At 46.9% G+C, this 21,741-nt stretch overlaps 1 protein-coding gene across 1 annotated transcript; it reads left to right on the forward strand.

Annotated features, from left to right (window-relative positions):
* The first annotated feature begins 1,829 nt into the window (after positions 1-1,829).
* LOC149340787 (uncharacterized) lies at positions 1,830-20,647 on the forward strand. Its single transcript, XM_089551180.1, has 9 exons — positions 1,830-1,892; positions 2,573-2,605; positions 10,562-10,744; positions 13,059-13,267; positions 13,683-13,889; positions 14,886-14,995; positions 16,885-17,005; positions 18,234-18,533; positions 20,501-20,647. Exons 3-9 carry the CDS (start codon positions 10,618-10,620, stop codon positions 20,645-20,647), a joined length of 1,221 nt encoding a protein of 406 aa, XP_089407306.1. The 5' UTR covers positions 1,830-1,892; positions 2,573-2,605; positions 10,562-10,617.
* The last annotated feature ends 1,094 nt before the right edge of the window (positions 20,648-21,741 follow it).

Genomic DNA, 21,741 nt, shown 5'->3' on the forward strand with positions numbered 1-21,741 from the left:
ATCCGAACACGAACCCGCAGCACCTCCTGGTGGTTGTGCTGAGGAGAACAAGAAAAGGAAAAGATTAGACTAGCTTTGCAGCCACATTTTTTTTTGCTGAGAAAACGACGGCGGTGACTGCATGAAGGCCACCGAAACCACAGCAGAAGCGTTCCAATTATGCTGCCTTACATAACGAACATTGATGCACAATTTGCTGCTTAGAAAAGGTGAAGAAATCTGCTTATCTTAATTCTGAACAATAATGCACGCATTGACGGAAGTTTATCAACAACGCTATATAAATTTAACATGCCAATAATGTTGCTGCGAACGTAAGAGAGGTACGTAACTCGAGGTAGCAATTACCTTCCTAAATTTGGCAGTGTGGAGGACAGGACTGCAATACTTTGAAAAAAGACCAGTGACTCTAGGACAGACTAGCTGTCTGCACACGTGATAGTGAGTCTCCCAGGATGACGTCCACCTACACTGTGTTCTTGAGGGGCTGCAGAAGGCAGGCTGCAGTCATCGAGTGACTATACTTGCCGCACCTTTCGTTTTGTTTTAGGTATAGTTACATATAAGGCATCAAAGCGAGCCCAAAGGGATTCCCACAGGTGTCGCTGCAGATCAGCCTACATATCACTTAGGATGTCAGATTTTTTTTCCCGCAAATTTCAGTTGGCGCATGACAGACTTATGAGGCAGATCATATAAGCGACAACTGGTGCCTTTTTCGTTTCTTGAAAGAAAGAAGGAAAGAAAGAAAGAAAGAAAGAAAGAAAGAAAGGAAGAAAGAAAGAAAGAAAGAAAGAAAGAAAGAAAGAAAAATTTGAGTTTGTCCACACTGTATTTACTACAGCGTTATCTTTCGTGCATCTTTTTTGTTGGGTGTTTCAGGTGTGGAAAAAGATGAGTAAGTGAGATTTGATCACTATGTAACTTCCCAAAGCTATTCTCACGCAAGTTTGACTCATGAGTGGTCGGTTCCTGGGTGCTGGCTAGTGCCCCCCCCCCCCCACACACACACACATACTCCTCGCCTTTCCTTTCCCTTCCACTCACCATGCTTCCGAGTTCTGTTTCTCGTAAGTGACGCAGTTATTTTCATAATCATCTCCAGGATGAAGGAATTAATTTTTTCTTTCACGCAACATGTTTTGACGATGATTTAAAGCCCAGAGCTTGTGTCAGTTGGAATCATCATCTCTGTGACGTTGCTGAAATCTAGGACAACATTGCAGTTGTAAAGCTTGCGACACTATTTTTCCGGTGTAGTTGCCCCCAAACATGTTTTTCTGATTTTATTCTTCTTTTCCTGTATTGCACTCTTTTCTGTAATGCAATGGGGCCCTGATGGCATATCAAAAGACATACAAACCTGCAAAATCGAATAAAATATGAACGCACAAGCAATAAACAAAAGTAAATAAATTTGCATTGCTCGGTAAGATGTTGAAAGTGTTCCTGTGGTTATGGTATGTCCCTAAGAAGTGCCAGTCTTTGTTAGATAATCATGAGAAACACTACCGGTAGACGAAGCAGCAAGATGTAATACATGACTATGCCGAGAAATTCGGGTGACATATTGATGTGCAAATTATTTCTGCCATGCCGGCGAATACCCGAAGAAATCGTAAAGATGAGAAGTGCTGCGTCTTAACCTTGACGCTTTTCCGGAATGTTGCAAATGTCTGATTTGGAGGCGTGAAGCTAGAGGCCCACATTTTTACGAGCACACTTAACAGCATGTGGGTCTGGTTCGAGAAGAGACTACCTCCACTTGCCTATACATTTCTTATTTTTTTTCTTCAGGCTTGAGACCTATCAGCACATGGTCATCATGACCTGCCTGTGTTTCGTCTTTGTGTCCATCTCTGCAGTGGGGGCAGTCCTAATATTCATAAATCGTAAGTGACGCCTGAACGTTGCCAGGAAGCTGTATGAACCATAGATCGACGCAGGTACGACACCGCGACCTGCTGGGATTTAAACCCGGGATTTAAATCAGAACTCTCTCTCGGGTGTCGCAAGCGTCATCATGGATAACTTTCCATATTCGTGATGGAGAAAAGTTGCTGACGAAGTCTAATTTTTATCACTGCGAGCGTTAAGAGGCAGACTTCAGAAGGAAAAAGCGGACATTTCTGTTTTGGAAAGTGTAACAGTCACTCACTGCTTGCCCGTCAGATTTGATCATATTCAATACCTGGAATAAAACCGGAGAGGCTCAGCAAACTGTCGGATTCTGTTGAATAAGGTAAAACGAACGCAATTACCTTACTTTTCCAAGAGCACCAATATAAGAATAAATTTACACCGCCAGCAAGTCACAGGGCGTAGTACGAACTATCACGCTACTCACTGACTGAGCAACGAATTCTCGCAAGCCAGTAAAATTGATCTTTACGCACTATCACCTTGAGAGCAGCATTTAGTATTCTAAACTGCACAGAGGAGAAACTTATACTGTATTAACCAGTAAGAGCAAAAGGAGGCTAGCATAATGACGGCTGATCATATGGGCCTGCAAGCTACCTTTCTAGAACCATTCCCTCGTCATCGTACTAAAGCGCAATTATTCTTACAGTTCCAGATGGAGCAGGCGATTCAAGCACGGAAGGTGAGCATTTTTTTCGCGTTCTTTTATGCGTGAGAAGTGTTTCTCGGTACTCATTTAACAAAATAGTTATATGTTCTCCACACCATGCAGTATGCCATGCGAAAATCGCGCTCTACTAACGGGGTTGTTTAAAGTTACAGTTTACAGTGTGATATTCGCACCATGTTTAAGAAAGATATCCTGTCCGTAGAGAGCTGGCTTGTACTTGCCCTTTTTTGGAGCTTCTAAATGCCCTTTACTGCCTTTCAGTTATGTGTGTTCGTGCGTTGTTCAGTATCTTCGACATCAAGGTTTGCCAGTTTCTGACAAAAGGCGGAGCCACAAGGGATGCTCTCTTGAAGTGCTTTGGTGCTGCTGCGTACAAAGAAAGTGTCTCATGTGCATAGAAGTCACGTCCTATAAGTGTTAATATATTCCTAATCATCGCAATCGCAGGCGTTTCGGCCCAATACCGCAAGAGTTGCTTTGTTCTATAGGAAGCATACCACTTTAACCGCTGAGAGTCACTACGGCTGTACAGGAGCCTGTGATGTTATACTAAGTGCAAAGCATTGTCAACTCGCTGAACTGTCGGTCACTCTCAGTGGCGACCTCACGTAATCGCGAATGATGCGTTTGTGCAGGGGACGTCTCGTGCAGGGCTAATCATGTAGTGTTTATTTCGTACTGTGCGCAGATCACCTAGTAGCCCTGCTATTGAACAGTTTACGCCTACTTAATGCAAGCTACATGCGGCAACTATCGTCGTCTTCGGGCATCTGGATCGACATGAGCTTTGTGCGCTTTCTCTCGCCGTCTCGCGTCGTTGTATCGAAATGAAAGTCACAAGCGGCACGACGTAAATATGCCATATTTTCTGGGCGATGTTCTCAAAACGGCAGGTGGCGATGGCGAAAACATTTTTTGAAAGGGTGACCGAGAGACCGGTTCTTGTGGGCGGGGTTCTCAGTGCAGGACTGCGAAGGCTTCTGCTCAGGGTGTCGAACCGGAACCGAACCCGAACCCGAAACCGGAACCGAACCCGAATTTTCGCCCGGAACCGGAACCGAACCGAACCCATATTTGTTTTGCCATCTTGGAACTGAACCCGAACCGGAACGATTCAAAGGAACCGTTCCGAACCGGTTCGAGACTCGGTTCAGCCCCATTTTTTTTGCATCCCTGCATACTTTTTTGTTTTCGGACAAAACGAGATCTAGCGTATAGATTTACACACAAGTAGCTTTCTGCGCTAGAAAGGGCGAAAATGGCAGCCTGTATTTCCGACAACCAACTTACAGGAAATTTGGTGCCTGGGAAGATGCCTAATTGATGATTCTGTAATGTACTACGCCAATTCTAAAGACTTGTGTGTTATGTTGATTTGAAATCTTGAGTTATTATTCCTTCCCTTTCACATGTTAGGAGTCTTTTACATGTTAGAGTTTTACATGTTGGAAATTGTTAGGACTGCTCTAACTCAATAAAGGACTATAGGCACCAAATTTTTGCTTGCGTACTTTCTTCTTTCAAACGATGCGTTAGACATTGGCGTACAAGGAGCACGCCGTGGTGTTCGCCTACACATAATAAAAAAGTTGCATTTGAATTTCTTCTTGACCATATATTGGTTTCGTGAATAGAACGGTGGCTGCGACGTGTAGTGGAATTTAGGTCACGTGAGGCGCGAGGAAACGGCAATATAACTGCTGATAAGTCGTTTGTTATAATTCTAGATAATGAATCAGACTGATTTACTTGCTATAGTGAGTCAAAACAACATATCAGCGTTTCTATTGGTTTTCCCGCGCCTCACGGGACCTAATGTTAAATTAGACGTCACAGCCATCATTCAGTTGATGAAACCGAAACCGCATGGGAGAATAATTTCTTTCAATATATTCAGCAGCAGTAGGCGAATACCACACAGTGATTCATGTATTCTAATATCTAGAGCGTCATTTGAAAGAAGAAAGCGCGTAATGAAACTTAGTGTCTATAGTCCTTTAAGCATCGATTGAGAATACCTTCCCTTTGCGTCATTTACCACAAATATGTAAATATTAGCGCAAGAGCCATACAACTGTGTGATGCTGTTTTTTGAGGAAAGGAAATGGCGCAGTAACTGTCTCACTTCTCGATGGGCACCTCAACGCCACCGTAAGGGGCGTTGAGGTGTTCTGCTTATTGTTCTGTTCTGCTTATAAAAAATTGTTCTGCTTATAAAAAAAATTGATGTCAGTCGCCAGCGGGCGGCTTCATCCGCTGTTCTCTGACTGCTCGGTCTTGAATTCTCTCTCTGGCGGCTTATATCTACTTCTCGCTGCCATACTTCCTGTTCTTGGTGTCTGACACGACAGGCTTATGATTGTTCGCTTATGATTGTTTCGTAGAACGCTTGAGCGACGGCATACGTTGAGCCTTCACAACAATCCGCCTCGGCTATATGAGGTACAGGTGGGTGATGGGGGCTGGGGAGAGGGATGAAAGTTGTTGAAGGTGCATTTTTACCTCGGAGTGCCCGGATGTGCGCCCTCCGCAGTGCGCGTCAAGGGTGGAGGCTGCACGCAAGCACCCCCCCCCCCTCCCACACACACACACACACACACATACACACAGCGCGGTTATTTGTGGGAAAGGAGGCTATACTGTTCACGCAGTAAAGAGAATAACTAAAACAGTATGCATCCTCTAACTCCAAGTGGGATTCGTAGCAGTGGCGGCGTAACAGAAAAGCTCCGTTTAGAGATGGCTTAGGCTATTCGGCCATCTTCGAGGCTTCTTTTTTTGGTTGTTGCATGGACTATTTGGAACCTCTCTGACCCTCCTCGTGCTTTACTAGACCGCGTCGAATTCAGCGATCTCGGCATAAGGCCTCACGCCACCATAACTCCCTTTCTCTGCCCGCACATGAAAATTCCAAACGGTGCTGACGTCCAGAAAGGGGAAGTAGAAGGTGTAACTTGCGGAGCACATTTTTCCTCTGTTAAAGTGCACTTTTGTCTGAACAGTGATCTTGTTGAACGCGGCGATTCAGCGTGTCCGTCCATCATACGGGTTTTCCACACGCTAAACGGCCCTATATTGCAAGGATTTCACACACTGCCGCTAAACGGTCCTATGGACACGAAGAGTTCGCAAGGAATTCCGCAGTTTTCCATCGCAGACATATATGTTATAATGAAATGCATGATGTGAATGGTTTTTTTTTTTAACAGACTGCTTAAGTATGTCCCAAAAGAATGCAGCATCACGACAAAAATATCTTTTTATCGCTCAATGGTTTCTCGTTGCTGGCACAGGTAGAAAATCACTGAACACGGCACAAACGTCCCCTTGGCGCGAAGGTACGTCCTAACGCGTAAGGTCCATGCCTGAAGCGTGAGAAAGATTCTTGTGGCCGATTGGAACTGCAGTCGAGCCCACTTATAACGAACCTGACGGTCACGCGGGTTCCGTTCGTTATATCTGATGTCCGTAGCAAGTGGATTCTTCACATAACACGATCCCGACCGCGGCGGCCGAATTTCGATGAAGGCGTAATTTTAGAGGCCCGTGTGCTGTGCGATGTCAGCGCACGTTAAAGAGCCCCAGGTGGTCGAAATTTCCGGAGCCCTTCACTACGGCATCCCTCATAGCCTGAGTCGCTTTGGGACTTTAAGCCCCAATAAATCAATAAACCAATCTTCGTATAGCAGCCAAAAATACTAAGGGCGCTAAGAGTGCCATTGATTTCTTATAAAACTGCGTTATGCGCGCCGACTTGTGCAAAGCAGAGCCTGCCGTGATTCTTTCCAGGCTACCTATGGCGGTAATTCAATCCTCGCCGAGTCCCTTGCTGCCAACTATCAAATTTAGGGACGGGGTATAACTAATCGAGGATGAAGTGCCCACGGCAGCTGGTGGCATTTCGGCCACATATATGATTCCTGGCAGTAGGGGAGAGCTTGCACTCGGTGTCCAACGTCTTCGTCAGAGCACGCGCTTCTGCGATTTTTTGGTCTGCAGGAAAATAGTTATCCGAGGAAACATCTGGCCAGCAATGGATTAATGAAGCGTTGCCAGAAAACTACATGCGCCTGGTGCCGTGTGTTTTCGAGCTGCTTCTGTCGTTGCTGGGCTCATGCAGCGACGAAAGTAGTGAGCGGTTGTGGCCCACAGTGCATCAGTTGCACAGTCCGCTATATGGCGATACCTGCACGTGGTAGCAGCGCAAAAGATGGAGCCAACTGGGCAGGCTCTCTATGCCACGTGACCAGCATAGCCAGCAAGGATTTCAAAATTCTCAAATCGCTGCTGCTAGCTCATCAAGTAGCTTCGCCTTCGACGATGCCCCTGTCTCGCGCGCACCGCGTTTCTGCCATTTGAGATGTTTTGCCCAGCCGGCGAACACGTAGGCAGTGACTGCCCTCGTAGGCCATCGACGCGGGCTTGGCCGGCGGTTAATGTTTCAATAGAGAGTAATAGCATATCGTTACCTTGTTTACTTTACAGTTTATGGTGTTACCGGACGCCGGAGTTTCCAGTTAGCGGTGCGCACGGCAATGCAGCCTTTTATTAGCATTTCTATGTCGACATGTTCTTTCCAGGGTGGTGCCGTGAAGGTTGAGAGGCACTTTTTCATCTGCGTGCTTAGTGAAAGCACGACCTCTTCAACTTCGAAGGTAGTTTACGGCGCTTCCTCGTTCGCTATAGCCGAGTGGTGTGGCCAGAGTTATTCTTTGTATCTGCGACGTATTTCCATTGCACTTATGCATATTTTGACGGTAGCACCACACCCGCTCGTAATAAGCGAGCGTTCTTTATATCTGCCGCCGTTAAAGTGGGATCCACTGTACATCCACTGAATTCGATAGCTTTAATACACTGGTATCAAGAAAGTCTAGGCAAGGCTGTAGATGCATGTGTAGATGAATTAATGACTGATCGCAACATTTCTCATCTGCCTTGTGGAGAGGCCGTATAGGTATTCTAATGGAAAAGCGAAAAGTGAGAATGCATCAATACAAAGTTTTCTAGCGAGCATATCCAGAAAAGACAGGCAAGCACTTAGACGCCCATTAAGCACAGCTGCCAGGAAGGAGTTTTTGTAGTTTTGAAAATAAATGCCTGAAACAGGTTCGTGGACAAATGGCGCGCGCCAGATTAACCACCCTCTATCAAGGGCGCAAAAAATTGTATTGACGAAGAGGCTGCCTTTGATAGCGCCCCAGGAAAAGTATTAAAAGTTCGATGTAGTGCAAGTATATCTTCTTCCTTGCACACTGCTGCACTTGCAAGAATGTTGCAGCGCAACGTCGCAACGAAAATGTCGCCAATTTGTGTCCGTGCGAAGCCGAAACGTTTTTATCTGAAGAAAAGAGTCTGACGTCATAATAATAAGCCAATATCGTAATTTTTCACTTCACTAGCGAGAAGCCACAATTAGCTGTGTTTTTGAAGATACTGAGCTATAGGGACTCGGGATATATAACATGCGTCACGAAGGTGATGTCGAAGACGCGATTTGAATAAAATATGTTTGGCAAATTCTGGATGTTAGGGAGAGCCATTGCTTCCACGAGGCTCTCGTTTGGTGGCCGATGAGCGGTGGAGGGATTCTCGCACATTTTCTTACCATGTAGTAAATGAGGGGGGGGGGGGGGGGGGGAGGGGGGGGGGGTCGCGGCGACAGAAATATGTTTGTCTGTATGTAGGTGCCGATACATGACAGCTTCGTTTCTCAGTAGTGCGCGGGAACGTAGAGGGCGCGTGCGGCTGTCATTTCGGCGCCCGCGCCAGCGCACTGCGTACGAGAAATTGCCGACCGACTCAATCTTGAGGGGAGATATATTACTCGCGCGACGGGGTCTCCGAAACTACCCAGGCTGGAGGGCCTCGTAGATGCAAAATCCACCGGTTTTTCACCTCTTACCTCATAAGGTGGATTATAGCGTATGCACAGCCTATTCACATTAATTTCGAGTTCATTTTATTTTGGGGCTCTTGCCGTAAATTTGTATTTTTGCTGCGGACAATAATAAAATGAGTAAATTGAGAACATCCCGCATTAAACACATTTTTCATGCTTAAGCAGCGCAGTAAAGAGGAAAAAAGGTAGACGGGAGACGACACGAGCGCTAATAAGTGGTTATTTTATTCTGGGAAAAGTATATAGAGGCGCAAGACACAGTGAACAACCCCCCCAAAAAAAAACACAAGAACAAAGATTAAAACCTAAAAGCCATACTGCGCATGTACATCATCATAGTCGAGTCATGACATCTTTTTCAACGAAATTCGAAGACTGTCTTCCGTAGTAGACGGCACTCCCCAATCTCCTGGACCTCACACAGTTGCCAAGAAAGCCTAACTCCTTATCTACCAAATTGACAGATGGTGAAGCAACACACTCATCTGCTTCCTTCCTGATCATATAGGCCTCCACCGGCTCCCTACAAATTCGATCAGGGTGATTAAACAGAATGCCCGTCTTATCTAGGGGGGGGGGGGGGGGGGGGGGGGGGGGGCAGGGGGGGGAAAGCAATTGTTGCACGCTCTGAAACGCAAAGCCAAGTTGTGCGTCCCCGCTGCATTTTTCACCCATCTGCGATGTTCAAACGAATGCTCATTGCTTACCCCACTTACATAAGGCAAGTTCCCTGTTCATTCACCCAGATCGAATTTGTAGGGAGCTGGTGGAGGCCTTTATGATGTGGAAGGAAGCAGATGAGTGTGTTGCTTCACCGTCTATCAGTTTGGTGGATAAAATGTTTGTCTTTCTTAACAACTGTGTGAGGTCCAGGAGATAGGGGAGTGCCGCCTACTATGGAAGTCTTCGAATTTCGTTTGAAAAGATGGCACAATTTGATTATGATGTGCATACGCAGTATAGTTTTTAGGTTTTAATCTTTGTTCTGCTGTTTGGGTTGTTAACTGTGTCCTGCGCCTTAATACACTTTCTCGAGAATAAAATAACCAGTTGTTAGACAACGCTCGTGTCGTCTCCCGTCTTCGGTTTGTCCTGTTTACTGCGCTGATTAAGCATGACCCCTTACCAACAAGCCCAGTTTCCCGTTCTCGTAAACAAATTTTTGCATTTTGTTTATCTTGTATACCGATGGGCCAGATAAAAATAAACAGCATAGTAAGGTTGATTGAAACCCATCTAAATTCTATTTTTTTTTTGTCCTGAACCCGTTTGAACCCGTTTGAACCGGTTCGACACGGTCCGAACCGGTTCGAACCGGAACGGAATGTCCCTCTGGAGCCGAACCCGGAACTGAACCCGAAAGGCGTGAACCCGAACCCGAACCGGACCCGAAAAAAATCCGGTTCGACACCCTGCTTCTGCTATCCTACGGGCCCGCGCGACCAGTCGTTGCTGATCGCCCAGGCTAAAGTTGGACAGAGTAGTCTCCCTCATGAGGAGGTAGTCGGGAGGGTTATAGGTGGTTGTTTAGGCGGTTATAGGTGGTGTTTAGGCAATGCTGCGTGGAGTAGTATAGAGTTGTTTGGGCGCCGTTGCATGACGGGCAAAGAGAGAGGCATTGTGAGGCAGAAACATGTACCTGAGGTGGAGGTTCGGAAAGGAGTTTGTCTGGAGCTGTCGCTAAGTCATGGCGTCCGCTTTTGATAGGGATGAGTGGAGTGGTGGAAGTGTTCATAGTTGGAGACTGTAGTGTTCGAGGATGTTGGAGTATGCGAGTGGCTCTGTCGGTATTGCATCGTTGAGGTGCGACCGGCCTTCTGTCTGGTGGTGCTCGTCCTTGAGCTGTCGGGCGAGCGCCTGTGAGCGCTCGTTGGCAGGAAGGCACGAGTGGCCTTGAATTCCTATTAAATTCAATCACTTGACTTAACCTACCTTGCCCTAAGCTTACGCCGCAGACCTAAAGCTTTAAGTTTTTTTCTATTGACAGTCAGCTGAAATATCACTTTTCGTTCGAAGCTGTGCCGTCTACCGAAGGAGCAGCTGATATTGAGGTCTTTTTCCCGCAGGTGTCGCCCAAAAGGACATCAGCTCCGCCATACCACCAGCTGCAGTTGTGATACGCATGCGGGGGCCGCCATCGAGTACCGAATTACCAGAGACAGTCCCACCGCTGTCGAAGGCCACTGTGGTGATCTCCAGTGTTCCCTCGCCCAGTGCTGGAGGTCCGACGCCACCAACGGCTGCGACGAGTGAGTGGGCAGTGCATGCTCTAGAATTATTAGAGAGTTTTAGCATGGTCAGTAATACCACCGCTTCCGAATTTAGCGCTACCGCACGCCGCCAGTGCGCACTCGCTGATAAGTCTCAACACGGCAGATGATTTGGCCTCCTTACCGATAAAGTTCGTCGTCAGCTTTAAGCTGAGCATGCTCGTCTGCGACGATCAGCCTGTTCTTTGACGACAGCCAAGCTGAGTTCATTTGAGGGTATAAGTTCGCCCAATAAACAGCTTCTTTTGGAAGCCTTGCTCTGTCTGCCTGCCTGTAGAATTGCGGACACCACCTCGCGACAAAACAGATTTCGTGGGTTCAGTTCGCGGGAACTCACGCTCAATTGTTTTCGTCGCTTTTGAGAAGAGAACAATGTCGGCAAGACCACATGATGCGCAGGCGTCCTTAAGAAAATATTTGTATTACAGTGCGTCTGGACATCACAGACAGTGCGCGGAAATACACGCCAGGAGCGTATGATCTGTGATCGGTAGAATCTAAGGTGTCCCCATCCCAAATGCAAACACTGGCCAAATTCATGCGACATACGAAGCTTAGCCCCCTATGTTTTATACACATCGTGGTGCAATACTCATGACGGGGCGATGCACAAAGGGAGCGCGTGTCACGGCGAATCGTATCGCAATCTTATCACTGCACTTCGCCTCAGTTATAACGGTAGGCCAAGCATACAGGACTGACGCTATCATATTTAATTGTTCTTTTAGTCATATTCTTAAAGATATTATCAAGACTTCCGTGTAATCTATGCTGTGTTGCGGTAGAAGAAAATGCTCTGAAAGCAGTCTAAGTTCTTTCAGCTTTGAACCGGGAACTATCGTGGCAACGCCACAGCAATGTTATTTTCTCGCCGCCTTTCTCGCCATTAAAGGTTATTCTTTTGGCTGAGCGACAAGGGCAGAGGAGACGAGAGACTCGCCAGCATGTGTACTTCAGAAGAACGAACAGTGTTAAAATTAAAGAACCCACAGAAAGGTTTTATGAGTTTATGGCGGTTTAACATCGCAAAGCAATTCAGGCTGTGAGGGACGCCGTAGTGAAGTGCTTCGGAAATTTCGACCACCCGGGGTTCTTTAACGTGCACTGACATAGTACAGTACACGGGCCTCTAGAATTTCGCCTCCATCGAAATTCGACTGCCGCGGCCGGGATCGAACCCGCGTCTTTTGGGTCATCAGCCGAACGCGATAACCATTGAGCCACCACGGAGGCACACAGACTGTGTTAATATCTTTATTATGGTTGTTTAGAGACGAAGAGTGGTTGAGTACTCCGTTTAGGCAGGAAATAATCTCAGAAAGTAGGAGTAAAGACCACGTGCTTTCGTTGGGAGCTAAACCGACGATTTCCACGTGCCACGTGAGGTGTTACGAACTAAGGTGCTGTGGCGGGTGTTTCCTTTTCCACTTTCGACGATATTTTGGTACACGGATTGAAATATATATGGATGCTCAAATAACTGCAGCCGAACCTTGAGAACGCTCACCAGCGGCACAACCAGCCGGGCATGGTATGGCCTTTTATACTGCACTTACCACGCAGAACGAAGTATGAGGGTGAAAAAGGCGGTTCCTGTGAGCTAGAACCCTCTTGTGCTATCTGCGGCATCAAGACTACCAAAACCAATAGATTCTATATGCCTACGCAAATAAGAATGAGGAGAGCAGGAAATCGTAATGAGACGATTTCCTCCTAAAGGACGCGCCAGTTCTTGAAACCAAGGAAGGAGCAAAGAAATTCTGAAATTATGTTTTATTGTTGATTTGAATATCTGGGGAGCCCGCCGCGGTGGCTCAGTGGTTACTGCGCTCGGCTACTGGCCCGAAAGACGCGGGTTCGATCCCGGCCGCGGCGGCTGAATTTCGATGGAGGTGAATTTCTAGAGGCCCGTGGACTGTGCGATGTCAGTGCACGTTAAAGAACCCCAGGTGGTCGAAATTTCTGGAGCCCTTCACTACGGCGTCCCTCATAGCCTCAGTTGCTTTGGGACGTTAAGCCCCAATAAATCAAATCAAATATCTGGGGCACTGCTGAATACTCTGCAGGGTAGGCTACATATAAGTGAGCGCAAATGCCTTCCAAAGGCAAGGGGCATATGGCGTTAGGAGAACCTGAAATAGCGATTACGCGCGACTTGTGCAAGCTGCTGTAACCATGGCTGATGAACAATAGAATCAGTATTTTGATTGCTTGCTGCGATATGCATAGAATGTGGCGAGATGCACCTGAACCCTTGGAACAACAGATTCGACTTTACTGACAACTGCCGCAGCTGCCACACCTGTGCAGACTACCAAGAGTACAACAAAGCGGCCACTCTCGCCGCCCCAGGTTTTCTGCACGCTCGGCGAGAACTTCGCCGACGAGCGGGCCATTGCAACGGGGTACTGCGACTACGTCATCTACCCAGACTTAACTGTGACGGGAGCGGACGACATCACCTCCATGTACGGCAGCCACAGCTGGGACGCGTTCCAGGAGGTACGGACGTAGCTAACAACCGAAGTCTTGTGCTTCAATACAATTGCCGCGCTTGCATCGTAGCTCTCACCAGCTTATGTTCAACAAAAAGATATAACTTCCGCATCGAAGGTTGTGAGTAGCGTAAGCGACTCTCGTAATTAAGATTAATTCAACTTAATTCACCCTCGGTGGGGTACAGAACGTCGCTCAGATGAGGGGCACTGGGAAATGAAAACAAACAAGCGCGGCTTGCTGTTTCCATCGTATCTGGCACATCGAAGACAACTCGGAAACTCTGGAAGCTTAGCCGAAGGCCATAGCAGCTGAATTTTACTGGTTGATAAAGGTGTCGAAAGGTGGCGATACGGTAAGACGTATTGAGGTATGAAACATGGGGATGCCCATTAACATCCATTACAACGTCGTTGTACAGGCGTTCAGCAAGCGTCAGCCCACGATGGCCGGCGTAAGCCTGACTTCCCTGCACGCGACCCAGCCAGGAAGCGTGGTGGCCCGGCTTCCCGCTCTGATACCGCAGCTGAGTCAGCTGGTGAACGATCTGGATCTGCGAGCCGTCGGCGTGCTTGACTTTCCACGCCACGAAGGGCACAACACAGCTTCGCTCGGTCCGGCATACCAGGTGAATTGGATTGTTTCTGTACACCTCTGCTTGCATTGTCTATAATTTACCTCATTCTCCATTGGTTATTTATTTAGAAATTCTGCAAACCAGTGTCATCATCTTTCTGGATCACGGGTATAATACCTGCTGGATTTGTTGTATCAAACCATCACTGAAATTTCCGCACTGACAGCAGTGCCATAGAATCGTAGCTAGCGCAGCGAGCAAAGGAACCATTTTTGTGCAGATCACGCAGTGATGTTGCAAAGCCACCTGTCATCAAAAGCGAAGTGTAAAAGCGTGCGGTTACTCCTGAAGCAGCATGCTGAAGAGCCCACAGAAACCTTCGGAATACGGAACATAGGAGCAAGTAAATGCTCATTAGTCTAAGCACAAAGTGAAGAACTCATGGTTGCAATATCCATCTCTCTGCACATCCCTGGACGATATGCGCAACGCCCCCTTCGATGTAAGGCCGCATATCCAGAAAGAGGGAATTTAGGCTTGAGTAGCTGCGATGCTCCAGAAGCATCTGCGGGCGCCTTTACAACGCTTTTGTGCATGCAGTTGGTAGCATGCAAAATAAACGTTTTGCTTGGGATGCGAGTTGTGATTCTGGCGCAGAGCTCAATATGTGCCGTGGGCTGGCGTCTGCCGTTCTTAGAGTTTGAAGCAGGACGTGCTTGCGTCCCCGTGCTGTTGTGATACAAAGTGAGCAGTGGTGAATGTTGCAAATGTACGCGACTGCGTTTCCGTCGTCTTGTCCTAGAGGTTTCTCGCCCTCGATGACAGATCATCAACCTGCTGTGCTACGCAAAAGGGGCTCGAACATGTGCGAAACGATGCAGCGTTCACCTTTAGTTCAATTTCTCTGTATTAGTAACTTTAAAGATGCAGCGAAGGCTAACGTGTTTGTATACATGGGAATAAATAGGTTTTCATTTGTTGTTATTGATTTAGAAGCAGAGTTCATGACCGGCCATTTGTCATTTTTATCTATTTTCTCCTTTGCAGATTATAGACGAAGTGCTGAGAGGCAAACAGAACAAGAGCATATTTTTGGGAGTGTTGCTGACATCCTCTCAGCAAGCTCAACAGTTCGCCAGTGAATTGTCCGGCCTTGGGTGAGTCACCTTCGCCGAGTACGGGTAGCGACCGGCGAACAGTCCGTAGTGATTGGGAGCGTAATGTCAGGGTGCGGGTTTGAAATGGCAAAGTATTTTTACAGAATTCTGATCACGAGAATGCCATGTACAACAGATGAAGTGAAGAAAGGTTGAGCCATAGTCTGAAGGCAAAGGCTAGCATTAACTTTTAGCGTGTGCTCATGGTCTTGTGAACTGTCAGTTTTGTAGCCGAATGGTGCATGGCATAAGAAAACGTCATCCAGAATTGATATTGATGACAATCGCCAAAGCAAGAACGCCCCAAAAACATTATTGTTAACAAGCATGCACAGTTTTTAAGAAACCGCTTCAGAGCAAATTTTTAACAGGTATAAGTAAAGTAGCCTGGTGAGGTGAATCCGCCTAACTTTGTGGTGAGCGTGTTTTCCCCTGAGTGCGACTCAAAACTTCCCTTGTGATTGACCGCTCATGACACTATCGCTACCCAAACAGGTAATCTTAGGTGTAGACGTGGTCCCCGAGTAAGACCAATTAATTCAGTTTCGATAGTTCTTTGCGCCATTTTTATATTTAATCACCCGTAGATCCTTCTCTATATCGTCTTAACACCTCCTCCTTAGTCGTCCTGTGGTACTCTTCTCGCCAACTTCAAGCTGGATTTGTTTATGGTTTATTTCATTTCATGTCCCAAAGAGAATCATGCTGTAAGGGACGCCATAGTGGAGGGCTGCGGATAATTTCGACCACCTGGGGTTCTTTAACGTGCACTGATATTGCACAGTACACGGAACTCTAGCATTTCGCTTGCATCGAAATGCGAGCTTCGTGGCCAGGGTCGAACCCGCGTCTTTCGTGTCAGGAGCCGAACCCCACAACCACTGAGCCATCGCGGAGGCTCCAACCTCAAGCTCTATCAACCTTTCTCCGTCGTATTCGTCGTCGTTTCTCTTCACAAGAACCAACAATTGCAGCATTCCATTCCGAACATTTTTTTCAACATCTGTGAGCTTTGCCGACCCTCATTCGTGCTTGTTTAGGCAGTCCTTTTTTGTGACTCCACACATCTATCTCAGGATCATAATTTATTCTACTTTGACAATTTGCACGTCTGCATTATTTGAGGCGTCGCTTAAGTTCGATGCAGCATTGCTGTCCCTAAGCTCCTTAATTATAGCCCAGACCACTACGCTGGGCTTCAGAAGAACCCTATCAACCCATGACATCCTTGTACAGCTCGAAAGAGGGAATAATAGATATGCTGAGAAGAAATAAAACCAAAACTGCACTACCATTAGATCTCAAGGGGGCATTTGACAATGTCAGGTAGAAGACCATACTAAACCTACAGTGCACGAAATACGGTGAAAGAACGCGCATATATATTGAAGACTTCCTGGCCAAATGCACAGTCAGTCTCATCGCAGGCAAGTCCAAAGCAGAATCTTAATCACGGCGATAAGGGGACCCCACAAGAGGCAGTATTATCCCTAATGCTATTCAACATAGTCATGCTTAGGCTCCCACAGATTATCCAAGCCATTGAGGGCGTCAAGCATGCGTGAAAATATATGGGCGAACAGCGGCAACGAAGGAGAGATACAACACGGATTGCAGGAAGCTGCAAGCACAGTACAAGCGTATGCAGAAGAATGCGGGCTAACGTGCTCACCAAAAAAAAAAAAAAAACGGAATTCCTGATATTCAGGGAAGGCAGAAAGGGCCAATTCGTCAAGGTGGGGCTTGATTTTAGTTCCAATTCAAGTATTTTCATCGTCGTCATTTATTTCAGTCACACAGGCACGCTGAATCGCGGTTTTCGCTGGAAAGAAATAATGTGATGTAAGGTAGGAGAATGTGCCCACAGTTTCTAACTTCCCATCTTTCAGTATGATCACAACCATAATATTGGAGACGCATGTCAGCGGGCCGCTAGCCCTGGGAGGCAAATGCGTCAGCCAGTTTATCAGCACAAGCTCACCTTCAAACACCACCTCCCTTCCGAATCTGGTAAGTTCTAATAAGACTGTGCCTTTTCTTATTCGTCTTACGAAAGTTCATCTCATAATTGACCAGCGCCTATCCTGCTGACTACAGTGACTAGGGTATAGTCTTCATGACTGTCATGTTCGGCCAGCCCTCGAGTAGGTATGCTCATTTAAGCGCAGTTTTGCGTATCTTGGGACCAGTATTGCTGGTGTAAAAAGTGAACCGTATTGCTAGCGTAAAAAGCTAGGTAATACATCAACACCATGCCTACGCCCTCTGCAGGACAAATACCTTTGCACTTATCTCGGTTCTGTGCCAGCTGCGGCGACCTGATCCTAGCAAACTTCTTAATATCATATGCCCATATAACTTTCTCCTGGTCCCTGCTACGCTTGCCTTCTCTTGGTATCCAGTCCGCTACCCTTAATGACCAGCGGTTATCTTGCCTTCGCATCCTCTCTGAAGAAACTATTCTAGGCGCCAGGGCGAAACATTCTGATTGGTGGTGGGTGAGAAAGGCCGTGCTTAAGTTTTTGTGTGAAACTGGCCTGGATCCCCGTCTGTGACCGCCTGTGCACTACCTACATGGTTTACACAGTTTACATGGTTTACATTTGTGTTGTCATGGAGCCCCTACTCCAGTATGTGTTAATGACATGTGTCGGTGCGTGTGTTCAAAACACGAGTTTCACGTGCGTCTACTCACCGCGATGCGAGTGCCAGTCAGTGTGCGTGTGCGTGTGCGTGTGCGTGTGTGTGTGTGTGTGTGTGGACATCACTCATGAAACTCATTGTATTATGCCATCATCAACTTTCATTCGCGCTTTCCCTTTCCTTCCCCTCCCTTTCCCCTGTGTGGAGTAGCAGGCCAGGGCCATGTTACCACCGGCTGACCTCTCCATGTTTTGCTCTCATTAAAATTCTTTGCTCTCTCTCTCTTGCCTTCGCATTGCCCGAGACCATTTCGACTAGGATGTCATTACACCTATCACCGTAACGTTACAGCTATCATTTTCCTTTCTAAAGCTCCTCAGTATAAGTTAAACCCATTTCATTAGATAAGCAGGAGTCTGCGACTGAGACTGGGTACCATTAGAAGAGAAGCGTGCGTGAGGACGGCAGGGGCCGAAGCGTAGTGATAAGATAAGGAATCATGCTCTGTGCTGCTCTAGGCTTACCCTCTCTGATGGTAGTAAAGACGACAGCGTATTGCATCAAATCAATCTCTTGCAATGCCTTTCGCAAGCAGGCAACCGCGGAATTCGCTCTGGGACAGCTGAGGTCACTGAGAAATCCGTTACGGCTGCTGTTCTCGTCCACGCTGGGCGCCATGATGTACGTGGGCGGAAGCGGAGCTGGACCAATCACCGGCGCCAACCAATCTTGCGAGCAGGCGCTCATGGTCGACATCGACTATGCCTGCAACTACACGGGACCGCAGCAGCACTGGGGCTACGACGCGGGACACATGGCGGCGTACCACTACTACACCTCCAACAACTACGCCCGCTTCTACACCTACGAAAACCGGACCAGTCTCGACGCCAAGGCGAGCGCACTGCTACTTTTTTTTTTGTGACCTTTCTGTCCTTTTGGCCGTATTGAGTCTAAACAATTACCACTCCGTGGCTCCAGAGCCGGTACTATCAGAATTACCTTCAGATTCTGTGCCATTCTTAACTCCAGAGACTTTAGTACCCTCATGCCGGAAAAAAATTGCCCGCCGTCGGAGAGCGTTTGAAGCCTCGCAATTGGAGCGACCGGAGCAACCTTCCGCTCCGGCAATCTAGGTGGGCAAGCTAGGTCACATGACCAACCTGCCACCAGATTGTGAGCAAGCTGACCACTGTGGCACGTGGAAGTTAAATTAATAACTGACTGCGAGAGGTTGTTCGGGAAGAGCAACTTAGATCTCACAAGTCTTAACCCCTGCATCACTGCGCCAGGAGTGTCATCAGGACTCCCATGGATGTATGAATATAAAGTTCACAATTACCAATGTCGCATATGTGGGCGTGAACTATTAATTCTATCGAGTCATAGCCTTAACGGGGAGCTGAAGTGTCCCCTCCAGATTTCTTTTGTCCACCCTTTGAGCGGCTGAAGAGAGTACACTTCCCGCATTCTGCCTTTGACGTGGCCATCAGCCCAGTGATTTCGGAAGCGTGGCATCGACTGAGGCAGTCGCGCGCGCGCGCGTGCACGCACGCGTGCACGCACGCACGCACGCACGCACGCACGCACGCACGCACGCACGCACGCACGCACGCACGCACGCACGCACGCACGCACGCACACACGCAAAGAGAAAATAGAATGGGATTGAGATTGACTTCATACCGCCTCATAGGCATTTATCTATATTTGGGTTTCATATGAGATTTTTGGTTTAGTGCTCCAGCACTAGCGGCCTCGCTAGCGAAAAAGCCATCCTGTCTGCAGTTGAAGCCTACACCTGCCAGCTGCCGCCTGCCACGGTTGGCAGGTCGCTAAGTGGAGGGAGAGAAATCTTTCTTTTTCGTACACTAGCAATAGTTGTGAGTCTTGGTGAAGGTCTACTAGACGCCTGTTGCAGCCTATAGTATGGAGGAGGCGAAACCGCTTTCGCGGCAGCTGCAGCCAAGTGGAAAGGCAGAAACCGCGTCGCGCCAGCTGCAGCTTGCATTGTCTGTAAAACCGTCATAAGTAACTTACGCGAAGTGTGCATACATATTTTTCTAGCGTACCTACTTCGCATTTAGTTTAACGAAGTTAATCGGGGAATAATTTTTAACTCTCTTTTCGCAGAAAAAATTGTGTTTTCACTCGTCAGAGCATGATTATTAATAAGAGTACATTAAACGGTTGATCTACATGAAAGCCCGGCTTCGCCTAAAAAGTGGTGGCGTTAGGAACCTTGCGATTGGTCGAAACAGTGTGACGTTGTCGAAGGCGGGAATATACGAAATGTTAACCAGTTATAATCAGTACTAGTGCTTACAACTGCACCAACTACACATAAATAGAAGAGAATGAGAATATAATTGGAATAGAATTGAAGTAGATTCGGAATAGACATGTAATAAAATTGAAATATAATTGGAATGGAATTGCAATGTCCTTGCATTACTCGGATGTAAGTTCCTTAAGCCGCCCTGGCAATATTTTACCTGCCTGCATAAAAAAAAATTCTGAGTCAGCCCATGAGGTAATGTTTGCGCAGGTGAGGTCTAGTCTACCGCCTGTTTTTTGTCAAGAATGGTATTTCAGCTATCACTGTCAGTTCTTTATACCGAAAGAGGACGAAGGGAATGAAAGCTTGCTTTTCCTTTTTAATTATCCCTACTGGTAATATCGCTCACTGACAACATGATCTAATAATTTTTGGGGTGATTAGTGATAAAACGAGCCGCTGATTTAGTAATCAGGGAGTCATTACTCATCGGCATCCACCCAAGCGCAGCCAATTAGCCGATTTAGTAATCCGATTTAGTAATCGGTTGACACACCTACTGAATACTTTGTTTTGCATTGCAGTTCCGCAGGTTTCTTTTGGAAGTAGACGGGTGGGCTGTGTTCGAAATCCAGAGAGACGCAAGAGAAAAATGCGGGCTTTCTATGAGCTTCGAGCGGCTCAAGTACGTCTCGCAACAAATTCGGACTCGAACTCGAAGACTACGCTGACTAGGAATGCACGGATACATCGCACTGTGAAGAGGACCCATGACATTGCGCTTTGTTCTGCGGGACTTTCATCAGGACAAGAATACTTGCAGGGAACCTTGATCTTGTGATGTGAAATGACCTTCACCACTGAGACGATTCGCACCTTGCACAAGCGCCTGTGAAGCTATGGCACGATGCTTCTGTTTCATTGTTGCACTACGTATCTAAAAGTTTTTTGAGGCACTCTTTATAAAGGTATTTTGATGTGAAAAAGAGAACCAAGTGCTACTTTATTCGGCAGTGTAAGTGATAAACTACACCTTTTTTTTACTACCTAATTGGTGGTTCAATATTCCATCCTCGGTTGGTTGCGTAGTTGATCTTAAAGAAGACAACGAAATTATCTTAAGTGCAGTCTCCCTTTTCTGCTGTGGCTACAAAATATGCGTGAGTGAACGCCATATAGCTACCACGAAACTCATCCTCTGCCAGTCAGCGGGACATTTCAGATGCCCTAAAACCCAATTTTTCTACTCAGTTTCCTCAGTAAACAAATCAGAAACAACCATAAGATCAATGTTACATAGAGAAATAAATGAAAGGAGTTGCCCTGAACATCCCTTTAAAGACCCCATTATGCGATCCATACACGATTAGTGCAAGCGTTGGTAAGCATGCAGGTGGTTATTGTGGTACACTGTAAAGTACAGGAACTAGACTTTACGTACATAACTACAAAAGGAGGGAGGCTCCTTAAACACGAACATTGTATATTGAAAGATACGGAGAACTTTTTTCTCGATAGCTACCTAAAAATATGCCAGTGTAGTAACCATATTACGTCAGATGTACTGAACACGTGAAAAGCATGCTCACTGCCTTGTGTTTGCAATAGAATCTTTGCTTCGGAATGCCATTCGAACGTTGCTCTTTAATCAAATGACCACGCGTGCTAAAGAACTTGGAGGAAGTTTGTGGTGTCACTTAAGCAGCGCAACTAATCCTTATGTCTTCTTTATTATCCCCCGCGTTTTCTTTTTCATCTTTGACACACTGCGCCCCCTAGTGAGGGTACGTCTCGTTTCCATAAGCATGATTAGGAGAACGAAAAC

The sequence above is a fragment of the Amblyomma mixtum genome, chromosome 6 (genome assembly GCF_055824585.1).
Source record: "Amblyomma mixtum isolate Tamu chromosome 6, ASM5582458v1, whole genome shotgun sequence".
In the NCBI taxonomy this organism is placed as follows: Eukaryota; Metazoa; Arthropoda; class Arachnida; order Ixodida; family Ixodidae; genus Amblyomma; species Amblyomma mixtum.